Raw genomic sequence first — 14,792 nt, forward strand, 5'->3', positions numbered from 1 at the left:
ATATCAGCTGCCAGAACAATCAAAAACTGTGAAGGCGATGTATTAATGCTAGTCTGCAGTCTTTCTGCTGGCATTTAAAATCAATTGCAAATTTAAATTCAGTAAGTCCCCACAATATATAACAAGAATTTGTCTGTGGTTCAGTGAGATTTTAGTTGCATCCCTGTTCATATTTGTTATAGCAGGATCCTAAACTACCAGATTAAGAAAGCAAAAAGTTCATATGCACTGTGATGTGTTGCAAGGATCTATAAAGCCCCAGTCTCGTATGCAAATTTGCATTAATGTAATTTCATTTATTTACCCCCCAAATGCAAAACAATTATTTCCTTGATCTATTAACAAACAGCTCATTATTTCAGCAAAATTTCACAGGAAACATCTGAAGATGGTCTAGGCTATCATGTTCTAACCCTTCTAACCCGGCTCCACTGTAAGTTCCTCTGGTGGAAATACTGACAGCTGTTTAGTTTTAAAAGCTCAATACATCCTTTTGGGCTGTTGCACCTCAGCTGATCTTACACTGGAACTAAGTGGTTAGCATTTCTGCCTCTCTCCTTGACCAGGTTTAAAAGCTGCTGTTGAAGGCAGTGGAGGCTACATAACCAGCACACCCATTCCGCTTCTGTATTTGCTGTCCAGGGATCCTCTACCTGGCTGCAGGACCAAAGCAGACAGAAAGGTGCAAAACACGTAACAACAATGCAGTGCTCTCTCATGAGAATTTTTCAGGTGCTTCTATTCCAAAACCTCATATAACTTAAAACCAAATCATAGAGAGCAGTCTGGTAGAAATAAAGTGTGCAATAAATCAAAGATACTTTATTGATCCATCGTCGGCAATATCAACAGATACCCAGCTACAAATACTTTGCCTGTAATTCCTGAAAGCACTATGAAAGTGCTGTTACTGATTACAGAAAATATTTTTTTGCACTGGAGGTCATTTCAGGATATGCTCACTTTAATACTATTTGACTTGTGCCAAGTTCCTGGTTAGCAAATGCTTTTCTTATGTTAGGGCTGCAAAAAAGCTTCTGAGGTCATTTTTCTACCAGTAACTACAACAGTGGCAGTCTGAACTTTTAAAAACTTTTCGTTTATATTAAGTGGAGGCCCTGTAAGATCTGCTGAATCTGCAAGACCTGAAAAACACAGGATATGTGTGTCTGACTTCAGTGCCTGTACTTAAATAACCCACATTGTCTAGCTATTGTTAAACTGAACACAGCAAGATAATGATCTCACTGCCCATGCGAATCTACCTAATAAAAGCCAAGTGGGTAACAAAGGAAAAAAAGTATACCTATAGAAATTCTAGAGAAAGGACCCTTCAAAGGTTGTCCTGCATTTGAACAGCAGAGTATTTTTTTGGCTCTGTCAGCACTGACTTCCAAACAGCTGATCCAAGACTGAGAGGGGGTAGGGAGGAAGGTGGAACATGCTTAACTTATAAAACAGAACTAGAAACCACATGTCCAATATAAACAAGTTCCAGGTTTCTGCTCTTGGACGTGCCATAACCGTGTTCAGCCAGGCAATAACACAATGCAACAGTTGTATTTTAAATGGTTAAAGGTGCTTTCTTTTCAGATGGAATCCAATTGTGAGTTTGTTTCATACAGAACTCCAGTTTAGCAAAACATTTGTTTATGCACAACTCATGCCACATATAAATACTTCATAGTGTCCTGCAAAGAAGTATGTGCTACTGCAGAAAAATATTCTACAGATCATTTAGAATACTTTTTCTCTGAGGCTGTGATTAGTTTCCAATACAAACAAAGCTATCAATTGCAATAATCCATTCATTTAAAAGTTTGTTTGCTGATCTTGCTACTGAGAAGAAAAGTGCTGCTACCAGTGTCTCAGATGAGGAAAACAACTGGGAGGTGATCCATCCTCACCACTTGCAATATTAATAGGTCTCATTACACTGGACCCAAATACTACCTCCATGCTAAAAGGCAGACAGCTTGTGGAAAGAGAATTCGATGAAGCTTCTGATTTTTCACTAGATACCCAAAGTTTTCACAGTATAGAAAAGGCAGTCTCTGAACACTGTAAATGATGTTGACTGCAACAGCTGTAGTAGATGGGATATTTTTTGTTAATTCCCCTCTGCTCAATTACAGTAAGATCACAGGTCACACAAGTTGGCAAGTCACTGCCTGAGCTAGACTTGTCTCAATAACTGTCTTAGTCTCAGCAAAATGTGATTGCCAAAGAATTATGGAAGTCACAAATGGATTCATTTTCTTTCAAAATATATATATATTTTTTTTTCCTCTGGTTTACTGAGCATGTTTCGGTCCAAACGCGACCTTGTGTGTCCTCTCAAATTGAAAGCAATGCTCATTTGTCCTTTAAACAGATTGTTATAATCTTCTTCCCTCCTCACTCAGCAAAAGGCAAGGAGCGGAAAAGTGGTGAAAAACTATGGAAAGAAAATACGTAGCTATGCTGAATATATCTGTTTCAAAGACAATGGTGAAGAGAGAAAAAGAAAAGAGTATTTTTCATAGTAGACCCTTTCTCCATCACAGTTATGACAACTATAAGTACAGCTTTGCTTTAGGGGCTTTTTAGCTACACTACCTAAACTCTGTTAATTGTTACCAGAAGCTTTATTTCTGTGATTTCTGCATTATTAAGATCTCCATAAAGATTGGGGAGAAAAAGGAGGGAAAGGAAGCCTTTCACAAAAAAACCTGTATGACTATCAGGTGATTTAGTTCTCTTTAGTAGCTAATACTACTCAGGTGCGTGTCAGCCAATTGGATTCTCCATGCAACCGATGTAATCGTAACTCTTTTGCAGCTGAATTAACTGAATCCTATTACTCAATCCTGAACTAGTCAGGTAAAAGGAGTGAGTAGGAGTAGTTCTGGTTTTTTTTCCTGACTTGAGCTCCTTCTGAAAAAGTTAAGTTTTAAAACTTGCTTACTTTTTAAATAAATTTATGCCCTGTGCTTATTTCAGCTTATGTGCTTTTTATTTGGTATCTTCAATGAACACAGACTGACTGTTCCAGGCTTAGGATCTAAATTTTTAACTAATAACTTTATTCTTTGGAATTGTGTGTTAGGGTGAGGACTCAGGCAGGGCTGTAAGTGAAGTTGTTTTGTTTTCAACTGACTAATTTTTTTAATGTGTTGAAACTTTCTTAGAGGAACTAAGAAAAGAGTTGCAGAGCTCTTTCAGAGCAAACAAAAACAATGCTTTGCAGTTTTGTATTGTTTTTAAAAATGCAGGCTTATTAAAAGACATTTAAGACCATCAGTTTTCAGAAAAATGCAGGAGCAGGCTGCTGAACTATTTAACACTGAGAAAGAATGCTTGTGGCTTAGGCTGGAAAGACAGCTGTTTCACGAGGCTGGCATTTGAAGCTGTCCTGATGCTACCACATGAGCCCATCTCAGAGAAAAACCTTTGAGAAAGATTTTGATGCACTCAGCAAAGAGAGGAGGTGGAAGGCAGTAGAAGAACATTATGGGACCCTGGCGCCTTTTGATAATCTGGATGTATGACAGTGTCATAGGCATGCAGAGCCAGCTAGCTGTTTCTAACTTTTAACACAAGAAGTCAAAAAACAGGAGGCCTAGCCACTAAAAATGAAATTGCTAAGCAACCTGCAGAGGGCCAAATTCAAGTAGTCTGTACTCTTGCCATGGGAAATGAGCATTTGGGAAAGGCCTTTCTAATTCCTTGTGGCATCCTGTTCAGAGGAAGCACAGCTTCCCATTCACTCCCAGCATCTGGAGCAGCCCAGCTGGAGGCTCAGAGGATGGATTGAACCAATGGTACCCGTAGCCCAGTTACAAAGTCAACAGAAAAAATTTGCTTAAGGAAACAAGATATAATAATTGAGGGTGAAAAACTTTTTTTTTTTTTGAATGGGTTCATTAGTGTTGTTCTTAACAATGCAATTAGAGAGATTTAATGTAAAGAAATGGAAATTTCTTTACAAGTGAATGGAAGTGAGTCAGTCTTTTCTACCTATTTCAGTTCTGCTAATATTTCATGAATAAGGGTTAGACAAAAAGAACAACAGATAACAAATAACATATTCTCCATAACTGCAAGGTTAAGCAGGCTGAATATGCAGCTGCCCAAGCTCACTCTGCCAGCTAGAGAGCAACAAAAGGTCTTGACCACTTTCTCTTGGATGAGTCCTGATATCTGTGAGCAAGGATAATACAATTAGGATGGCCTGACAGCCATATAGAAGTCACCTAGTTTAGCAGTAGTACAGAGGAGCTGCTGTTGAGCCACCCAGCCCCCAAGTTTGTTTCAGTGCAAGACTTTATCATAGGAAGACTCCAGACCAAGACTGGTGGCCACACCTCCTTAGCTTTTGCTAAGTTGTACAAACGCATTTAGTTCTGATGATTGAAAAGCTGTTTCTGCATTATGATGTACTGCTGAGCAAGCAGAACTAGTGAGTTTAGAAGGACATTTCAATGGAATTAAATGAAGGTTTATTTTATGCTTTCTCTGCATTCATGATGGCATGCTAATGAGGATGGCTAAAAGCTTGCGAGGTTGCAGCGATTGGTGGGGGGGCTGCAGTACATAGGATTTTCATGATCCCTGCCCAAAATCCAATCAGTTTTTCTCTGCATATAAACACATGGTAAGCGCAATAAGTTCGGGCTCTCTATAGCCTCTGAGAACATAGTGGGTGTGGACAATGCTTTACGACGTTGTAGCCTGTAGATGGCTATTAGGCTCTGCACTCTTTCCACTAGTGCATCAAAAGAGACAAACTGCTTTCCAGTGACTCCAGAGAATTTCCAAACCTTCCTAGTGATCCCATGCTGAAAGACCTGCTTAGAGGAAGGAGAACTTTGTCATGTAAACAGTTTATCTGATTTTCTGAAAGTCCTTTGTGTTTAGGAATTTTCTCAGGACTGGAGAGGATTTTTTAAAACCGGTGTGCCAGTGAAATTTTTGTATCAATGGGATCAATATAGCTCAGGATAAACAGCGTGCAACATCTTTGGATCACAACACAGCTTCTGAGGTCCACAGGGACCGCAGTGGAAAAGAATTTGGACTTGACATCTACCCACTGACACTAAATATAACCTTCTGGTAAACATTAAAACTTCAAGGGCTTTGTGGCTGACAATCACGTTGAACACCAGGACATCCAGTGAGAGAGCAGGGTGGAAAACATGAAAAGAAACCTAGGGGGGGGTTGGGAAGGATTTGAAAGCTGGTGGAGAGAAAGGCAAAGATTTTGGTGACTTAATGTTTTCTGCCTGGTTCAAGGATTTGTTGATTTCATAAAGATGAAGCATTCATAAGGCTGAGATAGCTTAACTGCTAGTGTACCAAACACAAGAAACTATGGATTGTTCTAGCACATTATGTTCTAATAGAGAACTTAATTCTAAAACACAGTACTTGGAGCAAGGGCCTAAGGACAAAGGGCAGATGCTGCTTCCTTGGTGGTTCCATCTTGTTTCTTCTGGTTTAAATAGGATAATTATTATCCTCTGCACTATGGTTTTTGCTTTGGGTGTTTGAGCACTGAATTCTAGCTGTAACTATCGGAAGGATTTCACACGGGGCACCAAACAGCTGGAAAATAGTATTAGTTTTCGGTCCCTATCAACGTGGGCTGGATTTGGCCCAATAGTACTTGGAAGGCTCTGTATGTCTTTGCCACACCATAAGCCAAATGATCTAGTCTGTCCTCCCTGCAAGCATGAAGAGCAAAGCCTTTAGTTTCTGAGCATAGTAGCATACAAAGGCAAGCAAGTTTCTAAAGCAGGTCATAAACTACACCATTGAAATATCTCTAGCGCTATTATCAGTATCTTTAGCCTGCAGTATCTTCTTAGCCTTCAGTTCACCCCTAAATACCAGCTCATCTAGTCATACAGCACATGGAAAAAGTTCTACTCCATAGCAGAAGTTTTTGATTGTTTCTTAGTAAACATGTTTGGGAGTCAGTGGGGTAGCTGTTTAAAGCACCTTGCCATGTCTGTCTGGAGTACTTTCACCACTGCTTGGTGGAGTGGATAGCCATCACCCTGTCCATTCAACAGATGGGCAGACTGATGTGTACATGTTACTTAACTAGTTCAGGACCACTGGAAAGCAGAGGAGATCCAAACCCTTGTTCTAAATCAGTAAAATCCATTACGTGTTTCGTAAAAACAAACATTTGCCAGTCCTGGAAGTCACGCTTGTTCTGTTAGCTTAACTCCTAGTGTCGTATAAACTTTTTTCAAGCCTGTCACAATTTCTTTTAAAGAAGTAAAAAAAATTCAAACACCTTAGAAAACATTCTGCAAGACAAGAGGCATTTTAAGCCTGTTTAAAACTCAGTTCAAACAGAGACAGACCTGTTGCCAGTGAAGAGGGAAACTTGGCAGCTTTGTTTAAAGCTTCCCACACAGACACTGGAGATGCAAGAAAACAAAGAAGCTTTAGTCCCCGAGGGTCCTGCCACTCCCAGGGCAAAGCCCGTCCCTTCCCTGCTTTTCCTCTAGCTCTCACACACATGCACGCACCCTCTTCTCTCAGTTACATTAGCTACAGTAATAACCAATTAAGCCCTATAGACATGGAAAAAATACAGGAAGTGAAGAGTTAAAAAAAAAAAACAAACACACAGAGAACTTGGAGGCAAGCCAGCGTCCTCGAATGACTCGGTTCAGCCGGCAGCCCGGAGCGACACTCCCCACCCGGCCGGCCCTCCCTCTCTTCTCCCCGCAGGGCGGGCATGGCCCAGCCCTCTGCTCTTTATCAAGGACAGGAGTTCCCCTTCTTGCGCTCTAGTTGGTTTGGGAGCCCAGAAACACTGCTAAATTTATCTTTCACTTCTAGGATAGCAGCAAATGCCAGAAATAAGAAAGCAAGAGAACTGAAAATTAGTGGAGACAATTCCCCGCAAGCCAAGTGGAAGTACCTTTTCTGGATAACTCCCAAGGAGGCAAAAAGTAGTTACACAGTGCAAAGCAGGGCAGGCTGCCTGGGGTGCCAGGAACACGCTATTCCTTTGGCTGTCGGCACAGTGAATTATCCAGCCATATGCTCAGATTGGATGGGGTTTTCTTGTCTTCCACAGAGAGCAAAACACACCTTCAATTTAGAAGGGCTCTTGCTTTATCTCTGGAAGACAGCAGGAAAAGCTGAAGGCACACTGAAGAGGTGTGGGTGAGGCTGCCACCTCTGATGTTTAGTTCTAAGGATCTTTGTCTTAATGTGCTCAGCGAACTGACCATAGATCTTAGTAAACTAATTTGTTGTCTGAAATTACTCAGTGGAACAGCTTGTACAAGCCTGGTGTAGTCCGTGTGATGCCTCACCACATGTGCTATGATCAGTGCCTTCAGCAGACATCGGTCTCCTCAATTTTTGGTGCTCCCTGTCTGACTGGAAGCCATCCTGTTCCCCAGCACCAGCCAGAGGCATGAGGTCTGGCAAGTCATGGGGTCTGTTACAAGATGGCCTTCCTAATATTCTCAGTACATAATTTTCATAGTGCTTAAAAGAGTTCCACTCTTTTATGTGTGTATCTCATAAATTATAATAGCAAGAAAAAATGTGGTCAGATAAGGCTTCACCAAGAAGCAAACACTGAATGCCCATCAGAACAAGTTAGTGTTTGCATTCAAGTGATTTTTTATTTCAAAATTGATTTTACCCAGCTACTAAAAGCTTTTTTGAGACTGCCCATGTTCCCCTCTCTATGCTTATGATAAATGTCTCCTCCCAACTGCCTTCATGCCTACTCTAGCTTTCACACAAGTGTCTGCTAAAGAAAGAAACAGACACACAGTCATTCAGGTACCTCTAGAACATTTAATTTTAAAATATCAAGAGTATTGATATATGGGAAGTGATAAGCTGGTATAAAGGTAGCGACAGGAGCATGGGGTAGGAGAAAGTAGATGGGGGAGGGTAATAAGCATCGGAAAGGGAAGCAGAAGATACACCGAACAAGAAGGCTAGCAGCTAAAAATTACAGCTTGGTACGATTTACACAGATGACCCACACACCACTCCCTGTGACGTTAAGTAATAAAAAAGGGCAACATTAGCTTTGAATCTATGCCTAGTAAAGGTTTCTTCCCAGAGGGTTTTTTTGTTGTTGTTGTTTGGTATTCCTGAGCCTGAGTTCTGAGAGGTGAAACCATAATTGTGGCCAAATATAAGTTTGTTTGCTTTTGTTTTTTCAACACTCATTTTAATTACCAAGCTGTAACAAATAAATCTCTGGCTGGATTGTAACTAACCTGTGTGGGTCCTTAGATGAGCTTTAAGGTGGGAAGATTTGCCATAAACTTTTTCACACCCCACATAGGGGCACTTGTGCTTTTTCTGGGGTGATCCAGGGTCAGTCCAGCTTCTCGTGCGTTTGTTCTTTTGTCTGGGGCTTGGCTCAGTTACTGCAGCCAGGCTAGTAGGTGTGGCCGCTCTTCCTCCTCCACGCTTACCAGCCGAAGACACACTTTCTTCCCCAAACTCCTTAGGAGCAATAGAAATGTGTATTTTTTCTGCGATACCAAAGGTCTCATTTTTTTCCATCTTTAGAGTGTGTGAGTTTGGTACATGCTGGTTCAGATCTGCTAAAATGCTAGCTACCACAAGTAATGATGATCCATTGTCTTTCCCAGTTTCTCTGACTTCCCGCTTATCTTCTCCATTTGACGAAGGAGTTATTGCTGCATCAGGTTGGGGATCAGGCTCCCCTTTGGGACTATGGATAATAGCACGACTGGACATAGAAACAAGGCATTCTGCTGCAAAATGATCCACGAATGCTGCTGTTGCCATTTTTCAAAAGTTTAAAGAGAAATCCAGACAGGAGAGAGGAGGAAAACAAAACAACCAACAACACCAAAAAGAACAAATAAAAAAACCCACTTTTTGTTTTTTTCTTTTTAAAAAGATTATGTGATCAGCTTTTCCCCTCTTATTTCTCAAGATCTCTTTGTAGAAGTAAAGGCTGATTTAGCAGCCATCAAAACCACACTTTGTTCGTGACGATCACACCCAGCTTGTCCCTAAATCAAAAAAGCGCTGGAAGTCCAATGGATGAGAAGAAGAGGAGCAGATAGATCCTGGCACTGGCAGCTTGTTGCTTGCGGTATGAATTAATGCTGTTTTTTCGAGAACGCCACAAAATAAAGGTGCGGTTTCCCCAGTCCTTCCATTGCGCGGTGACAGTAGAATAAGCTTTCCCCGTTATCGCTCCTCGGAGTCGCCCGGACCCCTGCGGGGGCGTGGCCTGGGAAAACATCTGGCCCTGACGTCACCGCGAAGCCACATCCTGCGCCGATCAGGTTGGCGGCGCGCGAGCGGGGCTGTGCCCGCCAGCGCGGCTTGCGCGCGCGGAGCACCCGGCCGCAAATGAAAGGACGCGGCCGATTGGCTGGCGGGGGAGCGGGGGGGGCGCGCCGCGCGTCCCTATCGCCCCCCGCGCCGTGTCCCGGAACCACCCCGCGGTGCGCGTCACACAGCCGCAGCGCGCACAGCGGCGGGCGCGGACCCCTCCGCCGGCGGGAAAGGACGCGCAGCCTCGCCCGGCAGCCGCGGCTGTGCGATCGTTAAGCTGTCAGCCCTTTGCAAAGGCCCTTCCCTCTGACGGGTGTTAACGATTCGGGGCGTGCCATAGTAGAGCTTGTACTGCTAGGGACAATCTAGAGGCGCCGAACTGTTAAAAGGAGATGATTAAATAAAAGGTAAAACTGGAACTGATACAAGTTACAGGAAACAGCGAGACTACACCGTTGGTCTCCAGCTACACAGATGGAGTTCGTGTGGGGATTTTAATAGGCTGTGACAGATTTAACTAACTGCCAGGGAATACACTTGAAATAGACCTTCTTTTCTGTCAACACTTTCCTCACTACAGCACTCTGCTGCCTCTAAATTATTTAAAAGTACAAATGAAAATAACTTCATTGTTATTCTCAGCTTGCAAAACATACAGCTCAGCCAGTTTTATAGAGATTAATGCCAGAATGAAAGGGGTTGCATGTGTAACTAACTTACCAAGCAAAAGTAAAGAAATGCATCTTAATTCAGACCTGAGAGCGGCTGGTCTGTGGTGCTCCTTACCTGTGTTGGAGCATGTTTTCCAGACTAATTCCTGTGAAATCCCCATCTTTAGTACAGATGGACCTTTTCTCTGAGACAGGGATTGTCAGAAAGCAGGAGGGCTTCCTTGGAAGCCTTTCTTTCTGGATGGAAAGTTTTGGAGTTTGAGGGGGTGTGAGAGGAAGTGAACATCTGTTGCAGAAACTCAAATAGTTTTGGCGCTAGGCTGAGTAAAAAGTTGGTTTAACACACATGAAAATCCCTTATTCAATGGCAACATCTGCTTATGCTACCAGTGCTCTTCATGAGAAAACATGCTTTAGGTTCTCATGCCATATATCCCCCCTGGGTCCGGCTCATTGGTCACCTGTGTCTACCACAGTGCTCCGTGTCTGTTCTCCTGCTAGTGCAGCCTGCGGTGCTACGTGGGGCTGGACTCGCTGCACAAGGGAGGAACACGGCACACAGCCAGCGCGGGAGGATGTGGTTTAATGCTGAATCGAGCCAGATCGTTTTGATGCAGGCATAGCATACCATGCTGAGCATATCTACAGCAAGTGTTTACACATTTCCAAATGAAAAGGTTAAGTTTGGGACTTACCTACTTGTTCCTAGATGAAAAAGGAATTCTGGGGAAAACATTTTTATAAGAAATGTTATTTGAGTTCAAGCTCAACCTCCTCCTCGAAGGACAATTGCTTAAATAGACCTGCCTGGCAGCTCTTTAGAATTAGTTGTAGACTGAGAGCAGAAACCCTGCAGCTCTCCAATTTGAGCAGAAACATGGGCCATTTTCAGGGGAGTAAGGGAAGGACAGAGCTTGTGCCCAAGCTCTCAGTCCTTACCACAGTGTCAAGGATCATTATCAGTAAATGGACAAGAAAAGGGAGACCTGGGCTGTCCTGGTTGCCAACCACCAGCAGGCTTTGTCCCAGCACTGAGAAGGGGTTCCAGAGGCACCCTGATATCTCTGTGCCCCAACCCATGCCCCCCCCAGCAATGCCTCTCTCCTACCACCTCTCCTCACCACCGTCTCATCCCGCGATGTTCCTCTGCAGCCTGTCCTGGGCCTGCTGCCAGCCCTGCTGTGTAGCAGCAGCTGCTTCAGGACTCCTGCGGCTCAGAAGGGCTAGGGTGGCCTGGTCCTGGCTGCAAGAGAGGTGCTGCCAAATGCCAACAGCAACTGCTGAGAGCTTCCCCCCCCATCATGGCCACCAGTCTGCCTGCTGTGAGGAGAGAGCCCTTCCGAGAGCTGTGATTGGCTGCTCCACTGCCTTCTGGAACCTTCCAGAGCAGGCCAATCAGGAAGGGACCTGGCCTGAGGTGCGGGGTTTTCCTCAGGGGAGCATTCTGTGGGCACCATGCTGGTGTCTGGATCTTCGAGGGGGTTGTCTGGGTGATAATCTGAGGCTGCGTGTGTTTTGCCTTCGATATGTGAGCAGGTGGGACACAGTTCACCATGATTCTGCAGTCTTTGGCCAGAGGAGAGAGGCACCACCTCATGCACAGCCAGGCCTGTCTGCAGCTGGTGTGCTGAGAGGAGGTAATGGCTGGCTATAGTTGATGGCCAGGGGAAGTCCTAACTTTATTTTTCAGCAGATCTATTAGGTTAAAGCCTTGTCCTGTTAGCAGCTCCTGTTACGTAGGTGTGCGTTTCATATAAAATTAAGAGCCATGACCAAGTCCCTAGTGGACCTCGTGAACTCTCTAGTACTTCTGCAATTTTGTGGTTGAGAGGTTGTTTCGATACCAGGCTGGAAGTGTTGCACTGGCTGTGCTCTGCCTGCTGAAGGGCCGGCTGCTGGGGCAGGGTGGCTCAGAGGAGGTTTGTTTTGATGAGAACTTACTCCTTTTTTGGTTGGGTGAACCCTTTGGGTGTGACTTCTTCATTTGGGGCAGAGCAGTGTTGTGAAGGTTAGTTGTAACAGGAAGGGGTTTTAATGCAACAGAGCATTTACCTTGTACATGGCAAAGTGCATATGCAGCCCAGTTTCATGTATCATCGCTCTCTTTTAAATTATGTCTATGAATGGAAATACACCTCTGACTTTCTAAGAGCTGACTAGAAGTAAAAAATTGCCCTGTCTTGCACATTATCACTATGAAACATTTACTATCTCTTTGCATGTACAAGAGCGATGTGTAGTAAGTGTGTTTGTCATCTGGATATGAAAATTCCAGCAGACCAATGAAATCAAGTTTGGCTGTTAGTGCAGGATTGCAAATATTAAATGCTTCAGTGTGAACTAACAGTAGCAAATAGCCTCCCTGCAAGCAGCAGTGGTGAAGAGTCTTTGTAAGAAATTTCAGTCATTACATTAGATCAGTAGTAGAAAAGGATTTTATGGAAAATCACTAGTCCAAATATGGTGCCCATTTATCATCTCCATAATGATAATATATTTACTTGCCTGTTTGTTCATTGTTATTATTTATTGCATATCTATTTTCTCTGAGCAAGCGTAAAAGTGAATTTCTGTAAGTACACAGTAAATATTACATTCACCTCTGTTGAATGTCCTGCAACTGTTAACTTGTTCTTACCAAATGAGCTGAATTTTGAAACTGAAATTACCAAAAACATTTAATAAAAATATATCCTACCTCCCTCATTACGTTGTTGATGTGTTCTCACCTGCAGGCATTTGTCCCACAGACTTAGGTGAGATTTTTTTTCCCTATTTTTCCATCCACTCAAGTAATACACCCTGGGTTTTGGCAAGCATTTTTAATATTTAGTGTTTTCTTAACACATAGAGTTTTGTTTAGCTACAAATGCGTAGCAGTGGATAATTTTAAATTGAATCTACCTTGTTCTGCCCCTCCCAAAACAGCTCATTTTCTAAAATTACAGGAATAAGAAGCTCTAAAATGCTTTGTGAAATGAAAATAGTTTTATGAACTCTATTAACAAGAGCTTTAAATAGAATAGTACAAAGTCGTTATACAAGTGCCAGACTTCAAAATCAGTTGATGTTTCATTTTGCATGGCCAAAATAAGGGGGGGAAGAGCTACAGCAACGTTTTTCATAATGGGCATAAAAAATGCTTTTTCAGGTAAAAAGATGTTGTAGTATTACATCCTTTTAAAACAAATATTAGTGGAAGTCTGCAACATGCAAAATTGGGGAATCTGAAGCAGGAATTTTATGAGGGAAAGATACGAAGAATTTCATCTGAGAAAAATGAGTCTACTATTCCCAAGAGCATAAGATCTAAACATGCGGTTTTATAGTAGCAGACACTTCATCAGCACTTTTCCTGCATGAGTTTGCTTAATAATTTCTTCTGTTTTCATACACTTCTGCTTTAGATTGACTGAGTCACACAGACAAGAAGTGTAAACAACGGGAGTTCTATGGATTTCAGTGCAGTTACGTGATTTTACTTCACCTCAGGAAGCTCTTTATAAAAACGGAAAAGGTAAAAGGCCGTGCAGTCTCTCTCCCTGTTTCAGTTCCTACACAGCAGCTATAAGCTGAAAAGACATAGTCCCATTTTATTTTCTCTATGTAAAAAGTTCACTGTCCAATAAAACTGAAGAAACCAGGGGAAAAAAAACGAAACTGAGAAAACAGCAGACATCGCTGCCTGCCTTCTTGCAGTACCTGTATTCGCAATCCTATATTTTGGTAGAGTATTAGTTTTTACTGGTGCTTTCCTGTGGTTGTTCCTTAATGGTTCCATGGTTTGAGGTAGACTCTGGAAAGAGCTGTATGAGTGGTTGGTTGAGTCATAGAATGGAATCATAAAGCCGTTTAGGTTGGAAAAGACCTTTGATATCATCAAGTCCAACCATCAACACTGCAAAGTCCCACCACTAAACCATGTCCCTAAAGCACCACATCTACATGTCTTTTAAATACCTCCAGGGCTGGTGACTCCACCACTCCCTGGGCAGCTTGTTCCAATGCCTGACAGCCTTTTAAGTGAACAATTTTTTTCCTCATATCCAATCTAACCCTCCCCTGGCACAACTTGAGGCTCTTCTCCCATCACTTGTTACTTGGGAGAAGAGACCAACACCATCCATGCTACAACCTCCTTTCAGATAGTTCTAAGGAGCAACAAGATTCCCCCCTCAGCCACCTTCTCTCCTGGTTAAACAGCCCCAGCTTCCTCAGCCATTCCTTATCAGACTTGTGCTCCAGGCCCCTCACCAGTTCTGTTGCTCTTTGAACATGTTCCAGCACCTCAGTGTCCTTGTAGTCCATAGCCATGGGAATAAAAGGGGTCAGAATTGTGAAGCCCGTGGCTTGTAGCTCTCTCAAAGATAAGCATGCCTAATGATATCTCTCTTGTTGGTATCAGGTTAACAATAATGCAGAACTGGTAGAAGATGGGAAGAGAGGGAGGAAATGAAAAGGTTTCTCCCAGAGATGGGCCACACTCTCCGGTGAATGTTTGCACGGTGCTGTTTTTGCCATGGCTTCCAGTGACCTAATAAAAGAGTAAGTATCATATGTTCACCCTCATCTTCAGAATCACTTTAGCTCATTTTACTTTGGAGAAATGGCTGCATTACAGCAAGTAATCGTTTGAATGCATATCAGCATCACCGGTAAGTCTCTTGCTATTAGATTTGGCCTGTTAAAAAAACAAAAACCAACAATCTAGTAGCTTAAGCTTGACAATACTTCTGCAAAGGGTGGAGGTAAGGCTTGAATATTAAAAAAATCAAGAAGCCATTTATACATGGTGTCTAAGAGTCAGCAACTTTGACATTTCAG

The 14,792-nt window shown here is 42.8% G+C and overlaps 1 protein-coding gene across 2 annotated transcripts in view; it reads right to left on the reverse strand.

Moving 5' to 3' along the window:
* Positions 1-11,266, reverse strand: part of KLF13 (KLF transcription factor 13) — a 34,754-nt gene extending 23,488 nt beyond the window's left edge. The window contains exons 1-2 of one of the 2 annotated variants that reach the window (XM_065847614.2): positions 11,090-11,266; positions 8,256-9,676 (exon numbers count right to left, since the gene is read on the reverse strand). In XM_065847614.2, coding sequence (XP_065703686.1) covers positions 8,256-8,796 — 541 coding nt within the window. In that variant the 5' untranslated portion in view covers positions 8,797-9,676; positions 11,090-11,266. Of the gene's footprint in view, positions 1-8,255; positions 10,777-11,089 lie in introns of those variants that run through there. The other variant, XM_065847615.2, reaches the window with a different exon arrangement.
* Positions 11,267-14,792: the final 3,526 nt, after the last annotated feature.

This window comes from Patagioenas fasciata, chromosome 12, assembly GCF_037038585.1.
Source record: "Patagioenas fasciata isolate bPatFas1 chromosome 12, bPatFas1.hap1, whole genome shotgun sequence".
NCBI lineage: Eukaryota > Metazoa > Chordata > Aves > Columbiformes > Columbidae > Patagioenas > Patagioenas fasciata.